Below are 17,715 nucleotides of genomic sequence, written 5' to 3' on the forward strand. Positions count from 1 at the left end.
TTATTAGGTCATTGAGATGAATTGGTGGGGCAGTTGCCAACACTGTTTAAAGGACTGGGTTTGTATGCAACCTATTACCAAGAACAACTTAGGAAGCTGCATGTTGTAGTGGAGCAAAAATTATAAAGATTAAAGAATATAAAAAAAATTGAAAAAAATCTTTTTAAAGTAAAGAAATGAAAGAATGACTAGAATTGGTCTATGAACATACATATTCAACCACTGGGAGTTTATAAAACTGTTAATTATATTTCTTAAAGTCATTAGGGTCAGATCATGATGGGAAACAACCAAAGTGTCATTCATCAGTTCCTCCTCCTGGGCCTGGCCATCCCTCCAGAGCACCAGCACCTGTTCTATGCCCTGTTCCTGGCCATGTACCTCACCACTGTCCTGGGGAACCTCATCATCATCATCCTCATTCTCCTGGACTCCCATCTGCACACTCCCATGTACTTGTTTCTCAGCAACTTGTCCTTCTCTGACCTCTGCTTCTCCTCTGTCACAATGCCCAAATTGTTGAAGAACATGCAGGCCCAAGACCCATTCATCTCCTATGCGGACTGTCTGACACAAATGTTCTTTTTTATGGTTTTTGGAGACATGGAGAGCTTCCTTCTTGTGGTCATGGCCTATGACCGTTATGTGGCCATCTGCTTCCCTCTTCATTACACCAGCATCATGAGCCCTAAGTTCTGTGCTAGTCTATTGATTCCATTGTGGATGCTGACCATATTTCATGCCATGATGCACACCCTACTCATGGCTAGATTGTCTTTTTGTGAGAAGAATGTGATCTCCCAATTTTTCTGTGACATATCTGCACTCCTGAAGTTGGCCTGCTCAGATACTTCTGTTAATGAGTTGATGATATTTATCATGGGTGGGCCCATCATTATTGTACCATTCCTACTCATTGTTATGTCTTATGCAAGGATTGTCTCCTCCATTCTCAAGTTTTCTTCTACCCAGAGCATACACAAGGTCTTTTCTACCTGTGGTTCCCACCTGTCTGTAGTCTCACTGTTCTATGGGACGATTATTGGTCTCTACTTATGTCCATCATCCAATAACTCTACTGTGAAGGAGACTGCTATGACCATGATGTACACAGTGGTGACTCCCATGCTGAATCCTTTCATCTACAGCTTGAGGAACAGTGATATGAAGAGGGCTCTAAGAAGAGTTATCTATGATAAGAATATCTCTTTGTAATGGTAGCACTTGGGCTTGCTATTTGCTGGTGAAATGTGGTGGAAGGAGACAGGAGCGATAGGAATCAGTATCAGTGAGTGAAAAGATGAGATGAAAGGAGAGAGTTCTTGGAGATGGGGTTGGAATTGGAAAACATTTGAATAGAAGTGTTGAAAATTAGTGTAGTCAAAATTCCCTGATAACTATGAGGGAGATCATAGTGAGGTCAACAAAGCAATGGGGTATACGGAGTTTCAATTGGTCATCTCTTGTAGCAAGGTAAGACTTCCAGTGGTGGAACTAACTGCATTTGATTGATATTTTTGTTTCTTTGTTTTTGTTTTTATTGTTTTTATTTAATTCATTTATTAATTTTACACCCTAACCACAGTTTCTCTTCCTTCCTCTCCTCACATTCCTTCTCCTCACCTTTCCTCTACCTTCTCTCAATCCACTTCTTCCCTTTTTCTGTTCAAAAATGGCGGTCTGGGAGCATAGAAAAATGCAGAGCTCAATAAAAATCAATTAAAAAGGGCAGTCCTCCCACCAGTAACAACCGAAGCATAGAATAGCAGGTTGCATTAAGACTAAGTTCCTATCCTTGTATTACAGGTAGACAACACAATACAGTATGAGGAATAGGTTTCTAAGAGCAAGCCAAGACCTTAGGGACAGCCCCTGCTTGCATTGTTTGAAGTGCCACAAGTAGGCCAAACTATACAGCTGTCATATGTATGTAAAGGGCCCAGGTAAGTCCCATGCAGTCTCCCTGGTTGTTGGGTCAGAATCTGTGACTTTTAATGAGCCAGATTAGCTGATTTTGTGGATTTTCTTGTAATGTTCTTGACTCCTCTGACTCCTACAATCCTTTCTCCCTTTCTTCATCAAGGTTTTCTAAGTTTGACCTAATATTTGGCTGTGGGTCTCTATCTGTTTCCATCAGTTACTGGATGAAGACTCTCTGATGACAATTAGGGTAGTCAACAATCTAATCACAAGAGATGGCCAGTTTGCATTACATATTCATTATTTCTAGAATTTTTACCTGGAAGGGGGGGTCATGCTTTAAAATTTGTGGGCGTTTCCCTTGTACCAGGTTTATACCTTACCTTGAAAGGTCACTGTTTCCTAATCACCTCTTCAGAACTCTCCAATTCCACCCTCTCCAAACCTGCTGTGAATATTTGATCTCTCTATGAAAGCTGAGACTATGTTAATGAAAATCAATCTTGAGTCAGAGCCAGTAACCTGTTGACAGGAATTAGTCATATAAAGTACTAAGGACCCAGGAAGATGGATGAAGACATACACAGGAAGGCATAAGGAGGGACTAAGAGATTCATCATCTTTTGGTTTGAGACAAGTAGAAAGATGCTTCCTGTGATGAGTTTCTGTCCAAAAAGGAAGGTCAAGTGGCTTCTTCTTTGGTTCTCTGATCTAGTAGGTGTTCACCCAAAATCTAACTTAGTTTTATCAGTAAATAGAACAATAGAGAATTAGTACACACCTACATTTGGCAATAGTGGCAATCCAATGCTAGCAAGACAAGAAATCCACCAGGCTATAGGTGAGGGTCAAGGTGCTAACAGTGAGGCTATGGGGACACAAATAGCAGTTAAAATAGCAGTAGATTCAGGTGCATCCACTAAGCCAACATAAAAAACTCTTCTGGTGTTACAACATGTCGCATGACCACACAAACAGAAAAAACACACCATGCTGTGATGCAGGAGGTGACTGATGGCAATATGAGGTTCTACTCCAAGAACTAACACAACTGGTGGGGACCCCAGACGGTGGGCTCCTACTCTGAAATTGTAGAAGCAACTCTGAGCTCACTGCTGACATTACTGCTTTCAGACAAGCTGAAATAGGAAGATTTGGTAAGACACCTGGAAAATTCTTAAGGAGAAAGTTAAGCAATATTAGAAAGAGAAATCTTTCCTATATTAAGAATGACAAATGTCACAATGCAGGGAATAGGAAACTCAATAGCACTACTGTTGATGACTTGAAAGTATAAAACATAAGTGAAGGGATAACTGACTTATCTGGGATTGAGTAATGTTGCTTATAATTACTATCAGTTTGGTAATTCATATTTTATCCATAAAAGTGGTTTGATTAATGTACCAAAGGTGAAATTTTGATTGATAAGACACAATTCTTAGAAAGATTTACTAAATAAAATAAGAAAAAAATTAGCTGATAAGATGCAAGCCTTAAAAATGACCTACTAATAAAAATAAGAAAAATACTCAGACACAGACAAGAGAATTTAGACAAAAATCTACCACACCACTGCATGATAAAATTGAAGAGGAGTGATCCAAGGTTATTAGAAAACCAATCTTAGTTTACCTAGTTACTATACAGGAATGACTAGGAGATGAAAGATACCACTGAGGATATAAGGGAATAGAATACTGCAGAAATAATAGATTCGAGGAGATTTAAAGAAGTCTCATTTCATACGGTATGCATCCACCCTATGTGAAACAGCTGTTAAATTCATGGGCAACCCCCAAGACTAAAAAGATTCAGCTACAGTAATATTGGAAGCTGATCCTCACTTACAATAGTGAACTTGGTAGACAGAGGAAGCTAGGCATATAGAACTAAGAAACAGGCCTAGGGGCATCAATATTTTTTCTCAAGATCAACATCTATACGAAGGTCAATATGCTGACTTGCAATAACAATTTGAATTTGATGACCTCGTTTAGAACGTGTTCTTCTATGTGGACGCTGCCAGGAGGTTGAGACTTTCCAGTTACCCCTAAACAATGAACTCTGCGAAAGACATGATACTTTAAGGACTAAATACAAAATGAAGAAACCATAGCTCTGGCAGATTTCAGCTCCCAGAAACCTCTTGAGTCATTAATCCAGGCAAACAGTTCTTCTGTTTATATTTGCAACATAGCCAATTGTCTTATTCTCCATTATTGTATTTTTAATAGACTTGTTACATTACTTGAAAAAAATTTAAAATTTAATCTCCCTAAAAAGATTTCTTCCCTTAAATTATCCCAAGATAAAAGATTGCATCTTGCCAAAATGAGTAGCTAACTGCCAAAATGATTTGAAAATTTTTAAATGTGAACAGAAAAATTGCAAATTATAATATTTGAAAACCAAGGTCATTTGGACTCTGCTCTGTCCTTTCTCTGCATTTGTCTTTGTTTTTTTTTTTTTTCCATTTGTTTTGTTTTGATTTTACTTTTCCCCAATCTCTTCTAAATTCTTCATTTTGCTTTCTCCTTTCTCCAAAAATACAGTTGGGCCTGATTTACAAGGTACCTTCCACTGACTCCTGAAAGATAGTATTTTCTACGTTACCTAATAGCATAATTTTTAACCTCTCACTCTTTAGTCTTTTTAGACAAAATTGTCTCCCTCCTAACTTTTTGGGCTTCAGTAATTACTTCTTCTGTTTCCCACCTTCTACTTTCTCTCTGTCATCTTAATACTAATTGCTATACTTACTGCAATTTTCTTTTTTCTCCATTCATCTCCACAATAACTAATTTAGTATGCAAAGGAAATCAAATCCACTCCATCAAAACACTGCAGGAGACACATTTACCAGCAGTTCATGAAACATTCCCTGAAATATAGAATATATTAGGTCACAAAAATATTTAAAAAATTTAGAAATAGCCAGGCAGTGGTGGTGCACGCCTTTAATCTCAGCACTCAGGAGGCAGAGGCAGGCAGATCTCTGTGAGTTCAAGGCCAGCCTTGTCTAGTTCCAGCTAGTTCCAGGACAAGAACCAAAAGCTACGGAGAAACCCTGTCTCAAAAATCCCTCCCCAAAAATTTAAGAAATATTAAAATAATTAATTATATTCTATGTAAGCACAATAAACTAAAGCTCACAAACTTATGGAGATTATATAACACATCACATAGTTATAAATCCATCACTATAGCAATCAAGATGGACACTTAATAAATCTTAGGGTTGAATGAAATTATAACACACAAAAACCTGTAGATTATAATGAAAGCAATCTGAGGATGTTTAGAGTTCTAAGTGCCAACATCAAAATAGCAAAGAGTCCTCAAATAAATTACATAATTAACACATCAGGGCATTAGCAAGACAATATCAAGTCAAACCTAAGCCAAGTAGACATATTGAACTTGTTAAGATTATGGTACTGCTTAATAAAGTAAACACAAAAAAATTGTGTGGAATCCTTGAAACAAAGAATTTCTCTTGAAGAATGTTAGGATATGGTGAAGAAGTCAATTACTTTCCTCATTTTTTACATTTAATTTATTATTGGTTTATAAGCTAATTACTTTCATGGGGACTTTGAAATTATTTTAATGCCGGAATATGTTTTAATAAAATCATTACTAAGACGACTTTCACTGTGGGTTAAAATCTAATTAACCACTTCAAAGAGATGTAGAAAGAAAATGGCATATAAATAACTTAGGTTTCTGTTGAAGTGAGACACAATTGCTCCTGGCACCAAAGACAGTCCACTTGGAGCTTGTTTTCTTTTTGGCAAAACTGGCCTTTGGGCAAAGAAATGCCCATGCATTGACCACTGACAAGATATATAGTATCCAAAAATGGATAAGCAGGACTGCCAAATCTTGCCAAGACAGGGTAAGATGGTTTTGAAAAATTTCCTGCCTTTGAAAATGGTCAGTCAGTTATTCTAGGCATTAGCTAAAGTTGATTGCTCCAACGTTGCAAATGAGACTTTGGGTGATGGCCCAGGTAGCCAGTTGTCTTTTTCATTTGTTGTACATTTTTTGATAGTTGCTTGATTGTACTTCTTGCTTACTCAAGTAATGTTATTTCCCTTCTCAGATCTTTGATGGGGTTGAAGACTAGTTACTTTCCTCTCATGACTTGGCCAAGTTATTTATTATACGATACTTAAACTAGTTAGGATAGGATATTTGTTCTTATTGTATATAATTTTGTATTGGGCTTAGAACTCTCTTATTTAAACAAAAGGGGTGCTGTAGGAAATCTTACAGCTTGTGGCTACCTGCCTACTGGGGCGTGGCCTCTTATACTATATATCGGATGCAGAGCCTGTGTCCGCCCCTTTTTTCTTTCTTCCCTGGCTGCTCTTTCGGATTGCTGGATTCGATCTCTGTTCTCCATTCAAGCAGAGAATTCTGATTTGTGAGTTTACCCCTATATTAATAACCATCTATTTCTCAATTCTGAGCTAGTGTGAGATTTATTTTAAGCATCCATTCCATATTAACTATCATAAAAATAAAGTACCAAGTAATGAATAACCAATTAAATTAACACATTTCATAAACATATTCATACTTCTACATAAAGTATGATGAACATGGATTGCAACCAGATAGGGGAAGAGAGTATTTTATATAAATGTGTTGGCAATACTTTTATTATCAACATAGCAAGAAAGTAAATATTCTAATTCAAAATGACTTTAAATATGATCATGTGGTATCACAAAAATTGCTATGCAGGATAACACATATATAAATACAATTTTACCATTTTATGGTACATTCTGTCCTCGGGTTTCTACTGCAATTGAGGCTGCCCTCTCACCAATGGCCTTTCCTGGTCTCTCATGGCACGAAATCTCAGCATCTTCATGCCTTCAAAACCAGTAGCACCTGGGAAGCTCTTACACATTATCAAGTGAAGTTGCCAGCACACAGAACAGCCTTGGCTCCCTCTGTGCATCTTTGTGCTAACCAGGAAAAAATTTTTCCCAGATTTTGCCTCAATTATTTTGAACTCTTCGTAATCACAGCTGATTTTTTAACCACAGATGACCATTACATACTGTACTAACAAGAGAAAAGCTTCAATTTAGAGTTTCTGTTGTCTTGTTAGTCAGAGCCAATTCTTCTTCTCAAACTGACAGGAACTAGGGATTCCTAATTCAAAGTATGATGTAATATACCTGATAGAGCCTTTGTTTCCCTCTGAAACTTCACAAGCCGGTCCTGCACCATTAGCATTGCTGTCAACAGTCTTATTTTTCAAGACCTCATAGAACATCCCATTGAGCTCTACATACCCCCATAACTTTCTACCCCAAATATTCAAATGCCACCACAATATTCCCTAATATACATGTCTGGGTGGGCCACTTCTAAAAACTATTTTTGTGTGCATTAAGATTCAATTGCTAGGATAAAACACTATAACCAAAATCAACTTGGGGAGAAATTGTTTATTCCATCTAACAGCTGTATGTAGTCTGTCATGAAAGGAAGCGAGGGCGTGAACCTGAGGCAGAAGTCTAAAGCCGGTGACAAAAGCAGAGACCATGCAGGAACTTTGCTTTGTGATTAGCTTCCTATTACTTGACCATTTTGCTTTCTTATATACTACTTGCCCAGGCATGTTGCATCCCACAATAAGCTGGTCCCACAGACAGATATGTATTTCTGAACAAAATATGTTCAATATAAATATGACTTATTTCCTTGATAAATGCTAAACACTATTTAAATTATTATACAGTAAATTTAATTACAAGTTTTTGTTCTTCAAATTACATGGCAATAGAGACACAAAACACAAGAAATGTTGTGATATATAAAAAGTATTTAGTTCACAGTATAGCCAAAACCACCCATCAATAGAATTGTAACAGAAGTACAATTCATTAAAAATTGGATAAAAATAAATATACAGGATAACAAAAGAGGAATGCATAATAATTATGAAGATATGGTCAACAACAGTAACAATAAAGAACACTAGAATCACAGTGAATGCCATTCTTATACTCATTGCATTGTCAAAAATACCAACCTTCTCACAATGCCAAGTGTTGGTACAAAAGCAGAACACAGGAACTCATACTGTTAAAATTGATTGCTGATTTTTTTTCTTTCCCATTAGTATGTTCAGTGAGGAAAAATTCTTATTATATCTTTAGTTACCATTTTACTCCAAAACATTATCATTCAATTTTTAATTTCAAGTTTCTCAGGGCATAAATTAACACATCATACATAACATAACATAACATAACATAACATAACATAACATAACATAACATAACATAGCATAACTTCAACATGAGATTGAAAATTGTGAAAAAATACAGTGATGTATTTATCAATAGATACAAGTCTAACGTACATGTAAATGCAGGGAACGAAGAGGACAATCACTATGATGTGGGATCTTCAGATGGACAGGGCTTTGTGGCTCCCTTCCTGACTGTAATTCTTAAGAGAGTTTAGAATAATTCCGTAGGAGACAAGGAAAAGGATAGAGACCACTACAGGCATTGCTCCATTATTGGCAACTAAAGTAAAGCCAAGGAAGTAGGTGTCAGTGCCTGCAAGTCCCAATAAATGAGTACATGTCACAGCAAAGTGGTCAATAACATTAGGTCCACAGTAAGGAAGTATAAACACTGAGATGACTTGAGGCAGAACATGAGAATCCTCCAGCCCAGGATGCCAACAGCAAGAGAATACAAACCTGATGTGGGAGTGATTTCTTATTAATAAAGAAACTGCCTAGGCCCATTTCATAGGCCAGCCCTTAAGTAGGCGGAGAAAACAGAACAGGAGGCTGGGAGAAAGAAGCTGAGGGGGAGTCGTCGCCATGGTTCTCCTGCTCCAGGCAGACGCAGGTTAAGATCATTCCTGGTAAGCCAGCTTGTGGACTACATAGAATAATAGAAATGGGTTAGATCAATATGTAAGAGCTAGCCAATAAGAGGCTGGAACTAATGGGTCAGGCAGTGATTAAAAGAATACAGTTTCCGTGTAATTATTTCGGGGCATAAGCTAAGCTAGCCATGTGGGCGGCCGGGTGCGGGTGCTCACAGCCTCGCCGCTCTTATTTCAACACAAACCTGACAATTTATGATGGTCAAATAGTACAGTGGGTTACAGATTGTAACATAGCGATCATAGGCCATCATCATCAAAATGATGACCTCAGCACCACCAAATAAGTGCTACACAAAACGCTGAACTAAACAAGCTGTGAAGGAGTTGATTTTTTTTTATATCACAAACCAATCTGTAAGGCAAGATGGCAGTGGAATAAGCAGTATCCATGAGGGACAATTAGGCAAGGAATAAGAATTGGGGAGTCCAAAGAGGGACTGGCAATCACTATTGCCACAACGAGAAGGTTTCCTACCCTTGTCCCAAGGTGGATGAGTAAAACTATTATAAACAATGCTTTTGACCATCAGGTGAGACCCAGCTTGATAAACTCTGCAACATTCTTTTTCTTTCCCATTTACTTTCCTATCAGGGTTGTTTCAGAGATAACATAGCAGAGAATAGGAAGTGACATTAATTGTCACCAAAACTCACATTTCCATTCTGCCAGAAAGCCTGTCTTAATCAACACCTTCTACAGTGGTGAACCTCTGTGGTTCATCTTGGGGGATTTTTTTTTTTTTTTTTTTTTTTTTTTTGGTTTTTCGAGACAGGGTTTCTCTGTGGCTTTGGAGCCTGTTCTGGAACTAGCTCTTGTAGACCAGGCTGGTCTCGAACTCACAGAGATCCGCCTGCCTCTGCCTCCCGAGTGCTGGGATTAAAGGTGTGCGCCACCACCGCCCGGCTCTTGGGGGATTTCTATTGAGTTCCTCTTGGGGGATTTCTCCATAGTTCAGCTCTGGTAATTTTGTAGATACTAGCATTTCTCTCAGAATCTCAGATTATTTATATACAGAGGAGCAGACAAAGGTCTTTTTCTCATCTGTACACTTAAAACTGATTATTTAAGATATACTACATCAGAAAACACAGGAGAAGTATTAACTCTATTTCAAAATCCTGCAAAGAAATGATGCCAATAAACCCTAAAACTACCTACTAGAATACATAAAATGTTGACTGGCCCTAGAGTACCCTCTCAAAAATTTAAATTGCAACTATTATACATTTCAAATGCTGTAAATTTCAAAAGGCTTTTATTCTTTCACAATCTTTTTTCAATCTCAAAGACTTTCATTGAACTGTATCAAGTTGTTCTAGCATTATTTTTCATAGTATCATCTGTAGCAATTACTTTATTTGATTTAGATTGTCAGGGTTCTCAAGAGCTAAATTTCTGTTCATTTCATTGCTGGCTGTCACATTTAGTAAACATTTAAATGGACCATAATTATCCCACATCCTTTTATCTGAAATGAACTAACCCACAGATGTCACTGATTGCTGCACCACTAGTGAAACTTTCATTTTCAGAACTCTTGTGATAAACCAGGTGATAAACCAGGAGAAATAGAAACTGGAAGAGGGATAGAGATGTTCCTAGGTCCTGAGGAACTCAAATAGAAATTCAATGATCCAAACTCTAAACACAGCATACTCAAAGAAAACTTCATAACTAACATGGGAAGATATGGCTGTTTATAAAGATGCTATGAACATGACTCAATTTACACATTGTAAGTTAAAAAGATTAGACCGCATGATTTAAGAGTTTCTCTAGCCTTGCAGTCTACAGCACAATTAGTTAAAACTATCTTTTATCTGATGCTATAAAAGTTTTCTTGCATAATAAATCTTTAAGCTTATGTTTACTTCTTTATAATGATAAATAAATGGGTTATGAACACAACACTAAATAATGACTCTGATTTTTATTCATAATTTACCATCAAGTAACTTCAAACACACTTGAAAAGAGAGAGTAGCACAATGTCAAATTTGCTTTGTATTAGTTTCTTTGGGAGATATAAGTGTATCCAAGTAAATATATAAGATAAAGAAACCCTTAAATATAACATCAACACTTATTGTAAAAAACAGTTGGTTAGTCTCATTTTCAGGGAAAATATCTTTAGAAAAAACAAATAATCTGTGCTTATTAAATATGTAACCAACAAATAGAATGAAGGGGAACTATTTTGCCCAACATAATTATTTATTGATGCAAGATTGGTGATCTCTAAATTAACTATGTGGCTTTTGCTATTTTCAGGTCACTGAAGTGAAGCACTCTATAGAGGCCTTGTTTCAATGAGATGATAGACTTGACATCTGGAGCACGAATTCTAATTGTTCTTAATAAAATCTCTGAATCAGATGATAGGGGGTAAAACTTGAGAGATCAGAAAAATAATGCAGGCAGCCACTAGAAAGATATTTTACCTCTACTGAATCCGTAGACCCAAAGGGTGATCCTGTCCTCAGACTGCCTCTTCAAACTGAATTCTCTTACTAACTGCAAGACTCTATCCTCTCTTGTCTCCTCCCAACTCATATTCCTTTCTCTGCCTAACCACATCCCTTCCTGTCTCCACTTGCTCAGTTCTGGGATAAAATGCTTGTGTCCTTTATGTACTGGGATTAAAGGTATGGACCAACATGAGTTGACACTGTTTCTCTTTTATATCATGGTAGTCTTGAATTTACAGAAATCTGTCTGCTTCTAAAGGAGTGTGCCACTACTGCCTGGCCTCTAGTGGCTTAGCTCTGCATTCTTATCTTCAGGCAAGCTTTATTTGTTAAAACACAAACAAAATATAACTATAAGCATATCTCATGAATATAGTAATACCTAACAATACACAGGTAAAGATTTAAATTTTGAAACAATGATGATGAAGAATTTCAAAGAATAAAGGAAATATTCTATTTTTAAAGACCTTGAAGTAGAATATCACCAAGGCCTCTTTCTACCTGTTTAGAAACATGTCCTTGAATGTAGAAACATTCCACAAATTTTATGATCAAAGAAAAACACTACAAGAAAACAAATCAAGAACGAAATGTCAAATGAAAGCATACACAAACTTGGTAGTCTTTGAGTTGTCAAAGGTCTTTAGATAATTGAATTAGGAAAATAGTTCTTTCATTTATCCTAGCTGTGTAACCACATCTATCTTAGTAGATAAGCTAGTTGGAATATTTGGAACAAATTCAAATGAAACAATGCCTCTTGAATAGGCATCTTCATTTCTGTAGTCCCTGGGGTCAAGAGCCTCAGATCTTGCCAACAATGAGTAGCTGACTCCCAAGATGATTTGGAAAACACATAATGTGAAAAGAAAATTCCAAAAGTTTAACATATAGGAATTATATGCATCTTGATGTATTTGCATAAGGCAATGACTAAAACAGCTGGAATGGTGACAGCCTTTTTTCCTGAATTAAGGATACCACAGCAAAGTAAGTTCTCAATCACTTCTAAAAGCTTTGAGGTACAGAGGCATAATGAGGAAATATGTTATAAATATTGGGAAGAAACTGTTGGAAACAAAAGTACTAATTTCAGTGTGGTATTATTTTTATCTTGAAAATTCAAGAAATTAACAAAAATTTCATCACATTGTACAAAGATTCTTGATAAAGTGTCTGAATTCATGCTTTAACTTCCTTATATATTGGTCACAATCACTGAAAATTGCAGGATACACGGTTAACACATCACCAGTCAAAACTACTATATTGTGGAAATGTTGTTTAAATAAAATTATTTAAATAAACTGTATTTTGCTGCTTTTCAATACCTTCTTTACTGGCATACAATAATAAAATATTAAAATAGGACAAAAGAAATTCATAAAAACATAAACATAAGTATACAGGACATGGCATGCAACCAAACAAGGAAATACTTTTAGAGCAACCAAAAGAGACAATTACTAAAAGAATAAGAAAAATAACACAGCTAACAAAGAATAGCAAGTAGATTGTGGGTTTCTCACCATACAGAAATAAACACTATCATTGATAACAAAATGAAAATTAAGTCAGTTTACCACTATATAATGTTTACACATCATGAGTAGATCACAGATTGTAAGTATCTTAATCTATAAAGCATTTTAAAAATTATTTTAAACTAAATTAAATTGGGAATTTTTATTAATCAAAATAAATAAAAGTAGTATAGAAAAATTACAAATAGAGTAGATTTTGTAATCCAACTGACAATATAAAATTAGCTGAAATGAAAACCTAAATATTTCCACCAAACTTATCATATTAAGGAAACCATTAAGGCCTAAATACATCACATTTGTTCTAAATGGAATATCTCCGTAGAAGAGGAGGTGGAAAGATTATAAAAGTCAGAGGTAGTAGATGAATTAATGGGGCAATGATTTTGAGAAACTGCTGCATGTATGGATTCGTAGAGACTGACAGCATGCACATTACCTATACAGATTCAAGTTCCACAGTATCACAGTACTGAAAAAAGAAAATAGAAACCAAGTCCCATACCTAACCAAGAGGCTACCTATAATTGATACCTGCTGAGGGGAAAACCAGTATTTTCCAATGAAATGTTACTAGGTGTATCTACCACACTCCAGCACAAACTCATGCCCAAGAGTAGTTGGCCAACAGAAAATTAACTCCATGGATTTGTTTTGGTTTGTTTGGCTTCATGTGCATATGTGTACATGTGTGTGTATGAGCATGTGTGTGTCTGTGTTTTGTGTATGTGGGGTTCTTTCATATTGTTCTATTTGCCATCTTTTTCTTGTTGGTTTTTGTTTCTTTGTTTTTGTTTTTAATTTTTTATGTTTACTTTTGGGAGGTTTGAGATGGAAAAGTGCAGAGAAAGAGAATATGAGAACATGAAGTTGGTTGAGACAGGAAGGGAGAAGATTCTGGAAAAGACAGGGGAGAAGAAAAAGTGATAAAAGTATTTTGTAGGAAAATTTTAAAGCAAATTATTTATTGAAAATTTGACACAAACTACAATAATCAGTTCATCAAAAATGTTAAAATAGATAGCTTAGAAAATGAATGATACAATAAGCAGCTACAGTATTTATTTTGTAAAAATCACAATAATGAACAATATTTACAAAGTACAGTCACAAATCCAGTAGTTTCACAATACCAAGGGCTAGTGTAAATGTTCAAGATGTAAACACATACTACTAGAATTCATTCATGATTGTTGCCTAGTGTTTAGAAAGACAAGCATCAAGAAGAAAGTCTTATTCTATTGGGACTTAATAAATTGTGCAGGAGTTTTTCCATAGAATTTTTTATCTCTGAGTTTCTCAAAGTATATATTAAAGGATTCAACATGGGAGTGACAACTGTACAAAAGACAGTGATGGCCTTGTCAAAAGGAAAGCAGGAAACAGGTCTAACATACATGAAAATGCAGGGAACAAAATAGAGGAAAACCACCGTGATATGGGAGCTGCAGGTGATCAGGGCTTTACGCCTCCCTTCCTGACTGTGAGTCTTGAGAGATCTTAGGATGATTCCATAGGAGAGTAGGAGGAGAATGAAAATCACTGTACACATAGCCCCATTATTGCCAATGACAGAGAGGCCAATGAAGTAGGTGTCAGTACATGCAAGAAGCAATAGTGGGTATATGTCACAGCCAAAGTGGTCAATGATATTGGGACCACAGAAAGGAAGTTTATACACAGTGAGTACTTGAATCAGAGCATGTACAAACCCTCCTGCCCAAGCCATCACTAAGAAAAGGATACATACCCGTCGATTCATGACAATCAAATAGTGCAGGGGCTTACAGATAGCCACATAGCGGTCATAAGCCATTGCCACTAGAATGACAATATCAACACCACCAAATAAATGCTCTATAAAGAGCTGGCTTATGCATGCTGTGAAGGAGATGGTCTTCTTATCACGGAGCAAATCTACAATCAACTTGGGTGTGATGGCAGTGGAATAAACAGCATCCATGAATGAAAGAGAGGCAAGGAAGAAGTACATTGGGGAGTACAAGTAGGGACTGACAATCACTGTCACCATAACGAGCAGATTTCCCACCATTGTCACAATGTAGATGAGTAAAAACATGACAAATAATGCTTTTTGCCCTGCAGGATCCTGAGTGAAGCCCAGCAGGATGAATTCAGTGACACTGTTGTTCTGGCCCATTTATTCTCCTGTTGGGTTTGTTCCAGAGAAGGAGCTCATGAGAACAGAGTCTACCAGAAACTGTGAACAAGACTATGAATGCATTCTGTTATAATACAGCAGTGAACCGGTAGTAGGATTTAACAAATAGCTATTGAGCTTCCCCTTGAAACAAGTTCCATCACTTTCAATAAATCTCTGAGTCCTAGGTTTGTCTCAATATTAGTGAATCTCTATTCTCAAATGCATACAGAGGTATCTCTGTCCCCAATACTTTTAAATGTGGTTATTTAAAGCACATTACATCTTGGTATTGATAGCAGCAAACAGTAAAGCTCTCTCCTTTAAGAAAGTTGAGAAACGATTGTGTCATTAAACTAAATATATCTACTAGTAATAAAGAGCAAGGTTGAGCTGGTGATGCCTGTGGAGAATATTTTAAAATATGAATTTGTGTAATGCCCACAGTAACATTGGTCTTCAAAGATTCATACCAGTAGACATAGAAACTGCACCTCCCAAGATAATTTTGGTCACCATCCACAACTCATTCAATCTAGAAATTAAGTAGATTTTGAACTACACCAAACACCTCAAATATTATTGAGCATATCATTAGCAATAGCAATTAATTCATCTGACTCTGACATATTTTAGTAGTTACAGTTCTGTGTGATGCTTTTTATAATAATCAGTGACACAATTATTTTTATTTTACCTCAACTAACCATTGCTCTTACCAGGTCCTACAACAGCAGGCCATTTACTTTTTCCAGAACTCTCGGGAAAAGCCAGGCAGAGATACAGAGAGAAATAGAAACAGAAAGGAGAGAGTAAATACTAAATGGGGCACAGTGTTTATCTTAATACATCCTAGGTACTGAGGGTCCTCACATAGAAAATCAATGCCTAGATCTTCAAAAGCAGAACCCTCAAAGAAAATGTGTAGATAAATGCAAAGGTGTCGGGTTCATTTTCTAAACATAATTACTGGCATGTCTCTGTTTGAATCCTGGAAAACAAGGAGATTGGAGAACATTTCAGATCTCCCAGTCTCTAAGCACTGTCTCTTCTGACCTTTTCTTTTTCTCCGCTACTGTCATACTTTCCCTTTTTACATTTGCACAATATTTCCACGGCTTCCTGAATGATATTAGATGGAGAATAAAATTTAATAACTACCGTGACAGAATAATATCTTTCATTTTATTATACATTGTCCATCAAGAAAGAGTCTGAGAAACACTTGGACCCAAACAGAGCAGTGAGGAAGGTCTTGGACCCTGAAGCCACACCTGGTTACAGCATGAGGTTCACTCAATTTGTATCATCCTGATCCTGACCATGTTAGTAAATCTCCCTCTGCCTCTGTTTCAACATTTGTACCACAGGGACTTCCATAATATCCATTTTCTAGAGTACCTGTTGGTGTTCTTATGAAATGCCTAAACACTGCCCAGCATATAAGACATCTCAGTGGTGGCGGTGATCACTATTCTTAGATGATTCACTGTTAGCATCAGCTGAGAATAAGTCATGAGAACTTCTGTCTGCTCTACAGGAATGTAGACATAGTCTGGGTTAGAAAAAAAAAACAGCATATGTGTGTCTCATGAACCATTTTCTGGACTTGGATTAAAATCATACATTTTAGGAATAATTTGTTTTGTTATATGTACTAATATTATCAATATTTACCTGTGAAGAAATACAATTGAACTAATAGCAATCAAGAAAATTTCATGTCCAAGGACTTGGTACCAGAGGATGTGTGCAGAGTCAGAGCAGATGTAAGAGCAGTTGGGATGGATCTTATACATGTCTCCTTCACATATATGTTGCCACCTGAATCAGAACATCTGTCCTTGTCCATCCTGAAGTTCCCAACTGCCATAGGCATGCCTGTCACAGAACGCAGGGTTATCACATAACTTATGTTCAATTCTGTCTTCTACATTGTACTTCTACACATTCAGTTGTTTCAGTATTGATTAGCATTGGTTTTCACCAATCCAAACCTTCTTAATTTTTATGTAATAGAGAAAAACAGAGTACATAGGCTACATAATGCTAGAGTTATGCATAATGTACGCTATCAACGGGTCGATTCTATAAACACTGGAGAATAGTATGATTACTTTCAGTTTGTTTTTCTGGTTTTTTTTTTTTTGGTGTGGGTGTGGGTTCAAGACAGGGTTTCTCTGTAGCTTTGGAGCCTGCCCTGGAACAATCTCTTGTAGACCAGGCTGGCCTCAAACTCACAGAGATCCACCTGCTTCTGCCTCCCGAGTGCTGGGATTAAAAGTGTGCACTACCACCACCTGGCTGTTTACACACTTCTTGAAAAATAATAGTATTATCCATTATTAAGAATATTTCTTTTTTGAAATATAGTCTTATATTTTAAAAATGCTCTGCATAGCACTGAAATTTTATCACCAATAAAGAAGAGTGAAATATATCACTGGACAAAACACAGATACAAGTGAAAAAATATTAGACTGTTTAAATCGGAATCAGAAGGAACACTATTATATTTTCTCTCATTTGTCAGTTTTAGACATTTAGGAGATATATAAAATTATATATCACAGAAAACATAAGAGTGAAAGGGAAAATATGCAGGGAAACGATTCAGTTTTCTAATACCATGTACAGTAGCACACAATACCAAAATAACAAAAGTCAGTGTTAAAATGT

The 17,715-nt window shown here is 36.5% G+C and overlaps 2 protein-coding genes and 1 pseudogene across 2 annotated transcripts; 1 reads left to right on the plus strand and 2 right to left on the minus strand.

Moving 5' to 3' along the window:
- Nucleotides 1-276: 276 nt before the first annotated feature.
- Nucleotides 277-1,215, plus strand: LOC102000874 (olfactory receptor 1500-like). The gene has a single exon (XM_005349582.1). The coding sequence runs from the start codon at nt 277-279 to the stop codon at nt 1,213-1,215; it is 939 nt and encodes a 312-aa protein (XP_005349639.1).
- A 3,541-nt stretch (nt 1,216-4,756) lies between these two features.
- Nucleotides 4,757-9,436, minus strand: LOC101996295 (annotated as a pseudogene).
- Nucleotides 9,437-14,094: 4,658 nt separating this feature from the next.
- Nucleotides 14,095-15,036, minus strand: LOC102001157 (olfactory receptor 4A8-like). Its single transcript, XM_013347131.1, has one exon. It carries the CDS (start codon nt 15,034-15,036, stop codon nt 14,095-14,097), a length of 942 nt encoding a protein of 313 aa, XP_013202585.1.
- Between the last annotated feature and the right edge of the window lie 2,679 nt (nt 15,037-17,715).

The sequence above is a fragment of the Microtus ochrogaster genome, chromosome 7 (genome assembly GCF_000317375.1).
Source record: "Microtus ochrogaster isolate Prairie Vole_2 chromosome 7, MicOch1.0, whole genome shotgun sequence".
NCBI lineage: Eukaryota > Metazoa > Chordata > Mammalia > Rodentia > Cricetidae > Microtus > Microtus ochrogaster.

Excerpts from the sequence above, each read along its gene's own strand:
- LOC102000874 (XM_005349582.1), top strand. The coding sequence starts at position 277 with ATGATGGGAAACAACCAAAGTGTCATTCATCAGTTCCTCCTCCTGGGC.
- LOC102001157 (XM_013347131.1), bottom strand. The coding sequence starts at position 15,036 with ATGGGCCAGAACAACAGTGTCACTGAATTCATCCTGCTGGGCTTCACT.